The sequence below is a fragment of the Scleropages formosus genome, chromosome 2 (assembly GCF_900964775.1).
Source record: "Scleropages formosus chromosome 2, fSclFor1.1, whole genome shotgun sequence".
In the NCBI taxonomy this organism is placed as follows: Eukaryota; Metazoa; Chordata; class Actinopteri; order Osteoglossiformes; family Osteoglossidae; genus Scleropages; species Scleropages formosus.
Window position 1 is genome coordinate 5,621,510 of NC_041807.1, and position 6,484 is coordinate 5,627,993.

General features: G+C 39.9%; 1 protein-coding gene across 1 annotated transcript; it reads left to right on the forward strand.

Moving 5' to 3' along the window:
• Positions 1-2,239: 2,239 nt before the first annotated feature.
• On the forward strand, positions 2,240-5,277 carry il10 (interleukin 10). The gene is made up of 5 exons (XM_018758557.2): positions 2,240-2,651; positions 2,831-2,890; positions 3,187-3,342; positions 4,083-4,145; positions 4,280-5,277. The coding sequence occupies exons 1-5, from the start codon at positions 2,484-2,486 to the stop codon at positions 4,373-4,375; spliced, it is 543 nt and encodes a 180-aa protein (XP_018614073.1). The 5' UTR covers positions 2,240-2,483; the 3' UTR covers positions 4,376-5,277.
• Positions 5,278-6,484: the final 1,207 nt, after the last annotated feature.

The following is a 6,484-nucleotide window of genomic DNA, read 5'->3' on the forward strand; positions in this document are numbered from 1 at the left end:
ACAAGTGGCTGCATAGGCTTTTCCATTATTAAATAAATTGTTACTAAAAATAACGTAACACGTACACATCTGATCTATCGAGTGTTTACGAGGTTGGAGAGAAGTAAGAAAAAGGTGAATTTTGAGATCTCACTTGTAGAGAGCTATTTGAACAAAAAAAAAAAATAAATAAAAGGAAAACTGCTATAAAACTATTTTAAAAATAATGCAAATTTTAAAAAAAGAGGTTATCACACGTTGTTGACAAGGTCTTGTCTGATTGGCTTATGACTTTTACATGATCAGGGGAAAGTCTGTGCCTCATTGGCTCATGACTTCTACATCAGCAGGGAAAAGTCTGCTTAAAACACCATAAAAAGTACCAAGAAGTTGCAGTCTGTCCATGTACCGAATATGGGTACAAATTTTCAACTGCTGTCATACCAAAAAGGGGTAAACCAGGAGTCGGTATACCTACCGGGGTATACCTGTACTTTGCTCAGGGGTACTACAAAGGACTCAGAACAGGGACTTATAGCATACAAGGGAAGTGCCTTAAAGATCATATTACTTGCTGTCCTACAAGGCATGTGCAAGAAGGCATCTGTAGCCCTATGCATGACACTGTAGCTATTTTATGGCCGAGCCTTTATGACAAAGTAAGCAGTGTTTGTCCAACACAAATGACACGTGTCTAATAACTCCGATAACTCACTGCAGAGTTGCACCAAAGATGTACCTTTCTTAGCCGTAGGCAACATGCTTCTGGAATAGGCTCCGAACCGCTGCAACCTTGACTTGAACGAGTGGTTAAGGAAAGAGAGCGAGAGTGAGACTGCTGTGAGGCATATGCTCATGTTAACAAAATACACAACAAGATAAGCATGAACACAATGGTTTCTATCATAAAGATTACATTTATCTACAAAAAGGCTTGTTTACCTTGTTCACTAACATTTCTGCATCTAGGTTACCCACAAATTGCATTGGTAACAGATTTCCAAATCATCCTTTTCAACAGCAGCTGATTTACTTGTATAAAACAGGCTAGGAGATGTCCTACAATTGTCTCATTAAACAAGCAACAAGAGCATGAAAATCAGCAGATTAATTTGCTGTTGAGGACCAAAGAGCCCTGCACAACATCAAATCAAATTCAGTTGACATCTCTCTGTGTTTTTGGGTAATATCTTTAGAGTAGTTTGGAACATCTTTAATTTTAAGTTAAAAGGCATGGGAGCTGCATAGATGAAACAATGTGTTTCCAAATACAGTATTAGTGTGTTAAAATTTTGCCTGGTATACAGTTATATATATAATCATCTATGACTTTCTGTCCAGATCAGTGTGTATTTTCAGTGTTTTCATGTAATAGTGTAATTGGAGGACATGGCTTATGATGACTACCAATAAAAAAAATTGCTGACTGCAGTCAATGAGATGCAAAGTTCTAAAATGACAGCTTTTACTATAAGTGTCAGTAGCAGAGATGATGTTCCCATTAGGTCAATCATCTTGAAACACATCCTCACCTGGGGACCATTTACCACTTTGTGCGCACATGAATGTTCCTGTGCAAGCATAAGAAAAGCCACAAAGTAGAAATGGTTTCACATCTACAGTTTGCTAAACTGATTAAAAGTGGTTGCTGGTGGAAATGAGACAGCTGTCTCTGTTTCCATTACCATGACAAGAAAAATACTTAGAGCTGTTACGTGGTTATCGCGTGGCACTTGGTAGCGAGCTTGATAATATTTGTTTAGGAACATTTCTAGTTTTCCTCATGTGTTCATTCATGGATTCCATGTAAACCATGTGGTGGTACAGATATAAACATAGTTCATCTTAGATATAGTTTCTGTGCTCTGTTTGTAATTGTATTACTTTTTATTCTGTTACAGATGATTATGACTGTAGACATAAGTCATCATTCGTGTAATGTCGTGTTTGTTGACACAAAATTATTTTCCTTTTCTAAAAAACTTATTAAAAACAAAATACATACATACCTAATATATACACATCAAGAGACAATCATTAAACTAGTACTTATTTTTACACCAAACTAAATCCTATAGCATATAATACTAAATCAAAAATGAAAATCAAAAATCTTTGTTAAGAAATATAAAGGATATAAATCCCATTTTCCCATTGACTGAAGCATGAGTCATCATTAGTGACCAATATAAAGTATTAATAGTATTAATAGTATTAATATTATAAAATATCTCATATTCTTAGAACCTTGCATGTCATGGTGTGTGCGTGTTTTTTTTTTTGGCTCTAAAACTTTCCCTTGAGCATGAAGATATTGAAGATGATGACATAAGCATTACCCCAATCTGCCAGTAATGGCAAACCCCCATTTTTTGTATTACCCAACAGGAAGTGTGTAGGAACAGACAGTATAAATTCACTAAATTGTCAGTGTTTTGTACACTTGCTCCCTTGGCTCATATTTCTAATTTCAAGGAAGCACTCACAAATCACAAAGGAGAAGAATGTTTTTTTCATCGTTGACTTGCGTGCCTCTTTGCACGGTGGCACTACTGCTTGTAGCCTCGGCTCAGAGCAGACACTGCACAGATTCCTGCTGCTCGTTCGTGGAGAACTTCCCTGCAAGGCTCAAACAGCTGAGGGTTTCCTTTGACGAGATAAAGCAATACTATGTGAGTATGAGCAAACACCACCGAAACCATGCACACACACTGAATCCATGACTTTCTCAGCTCTGAGGAGGCATTTCATGTCTGGAGTGCGAGCCACTTGGGGTTCGGGTCTGCATTATACTGCAGTATTGTGGTGCAGCATGTTCACAGTTTGGCTTTTTCTTTGGTTTTGCTTTCAGCAAGAAAATGATGAGCTTGAGATGGCGCTGCTAGACGAGAACATCCTGCAAGAGTTTAAAGTAAGCCCTTATTACTTTGCACTCTTACAAACTGCACTGTACAGTATGACACTGACAAGTGCAACAGCTGCTGACAAGTGAAGGGGTCTTTCAGTGGCTCTTCTTCATGTTACATCCCTCCTCCTCCTCCTCACTTTTCCCCCATCGCTGCTGTCCTCCTCACATGCTGAACCCCGGACCTTCTCCCCCATCCTCCTTCACTCTCCCTATTGCTTCGCTCTGCCGCTCCGCTGTCACGTGCTCACCTGCTGGTGGTGGACTCTGGTCGATCGACACTCCCATCTGTCCCTTCGCAGAGTCCCTTCGGGTGCCAGGCCATGAACGAGGTGCTCCGCTTCTACCTGGACATAGTTCTGCCGACAGCGACGCAGAAGGTCCGCCAGGATTACTCGAAACCCATAGACATCATCGGCAACATCTTCCTCGACCTCAAGAAGCAGGTCATCCAGTGTGTGAGTGTCCGCCCCGAAAGGAGCGATCGCTCCCCGCTGAGAAACGTGCAGTTTGTGAATAATTTAGAGAATTTTAGATTTTAAAAAAAAAAAAAAAAACAAGAAGAAGTTGTAGATTTGTTGTGGAAACCGCGCCGTGCCCCGATGTCAACGGCGACCGTGGAGTTCTGATTCATTCGGGTTCTCCTCGTGACTCAGCGCGGCTGCAGTCTCGCTCGCGGACTGCGGGTGCGCTCAGCGGGAGCGCGCAGAACGAACCTCTGCTGCCAGCTCCACTTGCGCTGCATACACTTGCTCCGCGGAAGCGCTGCTCACCACAGCCAGCCTTTGGCCAGAGCCGTTTAACAGCTGCATATGTGACTATTAAAAAAATGGTCAGAATTCTCGAATGACCCAGAAAGAACAAATTAATTCTTTATTTTTAATAAACGCCTTACTGTTCCTTATGACTTCAGAACCAGAACACATATTTCTCTAGCTCATCAGATCTTTACAACTACCTCTGGAAATCACACGTGTTGGCTGGTCTCACTTGATGCACCTTTTCGTGCTCTTCATTGTGCCAATTTTATTTTGCACTTGTGGCATGTAAACATGCATTGACTTGTGTTAAATGGAATGGAAAACAGTAATATTCCTTCATGTTCATACGCTTCCTTCTTATATGCTTGGAAGCGCTCAAGGTGACATATTTCAATGGGTCAACACTCAACTCAACTTTCTGTTTTTTTTGCTTACAGAGGAATTTCTTCTCCTGCAAGAAACACCTTTCTCTTGACAGCATCATGACTACATATAAAAAAGTAGGTGGTCCACTTTGTTACTGAAGGGTGTAGTGCATGGTCTCAACTAGCATTCTGAAGTTATTTCTATTATTTCAGTAAATCTGTGTCCCTGTTTGACAGTATCATAATGTACCTGTGTTGCTTCATTTTAGATGCAGAACAAAGGTCTGTATAAGGCAATGGGAGAGCTGGATGTGCTCTTCAACTACATTGAGGAGTACATGGTTTCAAAAAGAAAAAGGCACTGATCAGCTCTACTGCTTTGAAGCCATACTAGGAGAGGCTCGATAAAGGCCTGGAGCAAGAGCAAATGTGTTTAGTTTTTTTTTTTACATTTTAAAAAGGCATACATTAACATTGAAGACACTGTGCACTGTTTTTCCCTCTCTAATTCTGTGTAATTTTTGAGGACTGAAAGTAATCTGTTTCTCCAGTAGCCTTGGACCACACTGGATGAGAACTGAAATGTTTTGAAAAACTATCACACTACTTGTTTCCTGAAACAGTGCTGTTTTTGTGTAGTATGCACTTCCAATGTAAGGCAGTGTTCAACATTACCTTTATGTTCGTTTAGAACTCAATGTAAGACAAGTACTATCATATAGGTGTTTATTGAGTATCGAATAGGTATGAATAGCTTCATGTTAAACGAGAGTCATATTGACAAATGTTTTGTGTGCATGTGGCTTATTGCCTTTCAAAGGAGCAAACTTTTTTTTTAACTGCTGCAATTATTATATTTATTTAAAAGTTTACTTTTAATGTCATTATTGTTATTCCTGGGAGATTTCTTGGATATACTATTTTTGTTCCAACTGAATCCTTGAACAGACATAAGCTGTGGAAAGAGTCATATTTTAAATTTTTGTTTACAGAACTGTACATGTAACACTTCTTTCTTTGCAACTTGTAACTTTCATAGGATGCATTTTTGAACAGCTATGTGGCAAAAGAGTAGGGTCATTGAGGCTAACCCTAGACCACACTTTGGTTCAACAGAGTATTAGAAGGTGTGTCTTAGGCTTTCCAGCTGCCACAATGTCTACTAATTACATTTTTATTTAATACGAATTTTTATTTTTCCAACAAGTTCAGTGTTTATGCATTTAAGTGTTATGTTGAATATGGATGGTTTTCATGGATCTTTAGATGGGCATTTGTGTATAACATTGTTCTGTGTCTGTAAATTATATATATATTATGTTTCAATATTTATTTAAACACAAAATGACAATGTAAGTGCTAATAAATAGCTTTTTATGACAGTTTGTCTCACTGTCATGTTGTTGAGCATTTCGTTAAGATCAAACTTTGTGGTTTCATTTTTAGCAGACTTTTGGTGTTAAAACACACACACTCTGAAACGGCTTGTCCCAAGTGGGGTCACAGCAAACCGGAGCCTAACCCAGCAACACAGGGCGCAAGGCTGGAGGGGGAGGGGACACACCCAGGACAGGACGCCAGTCTGTCACAAGGCACCCCAAGCAGGTCTCAAACCCCAGACCCACCAGGGAGCAGGCCCCAGCCAAACTTGCTGCACCACCACGCCCCCCTTTCAGTAAAACTTTATCATTAAAAGTTATGTACTGTAGCAGGAATATAAGATCTTGAAAAAAATGGGAATGAGTGTGAACTTCTAGATAAGTCTTGCACTGGGTTTGTGGTGGGAGGTACAGTTATGCTTAATGACTTTGATTTAATATAACCAAAAGTTTGTGGATACCTACCCCAGAAAGAGCCTTGTTGTTGTGATTCACTGACTGCTTCAATGCAGTATCAGTTGTGTAAGTGATTTTTTTATTGTTAAATTAATTGTGAATGTACAAATAACTTTAGCAACATCTAAAACTGGGCAGTACACATTTGTACTTGCAGCTTAAGAAGGGTATAAGTTAATATCTTCATCCAGCCATTTTCAGAAACTGCTTTTTCCAGCAAAGGGTCACAGTAGTTCAGAGCCAACAAGGAAGCATGAAGCAGTTCATATCCTGTATGGAATGTCTGGCCAACACAGGGCAATCACATGCAGTTATATATTACATTTATTCATTTAGCTTTTCTCCCAAGCGACTTCCAATGAATAGTGTGTAGTAGTATCAGCCCACACCTTTTCACCAAACGTGACTTACATTTCTAGATAGACTACATACAATGAGTCAGTCATCCACACACCAGTGAAACACACTCTCTCCCACATACAATGGCCAACTGAGAATCACCAGTACAGTTCAGAGTGTCTTTAGACTGTGGGAGGAAATCCACATAAGCAGAGGGAGAACATGCAAACTCCACACAGACTGAGCAGGGATTGAACGCTATGCCCTCCTGCACCACCCAGGTGCTGAGAGACAACAGCA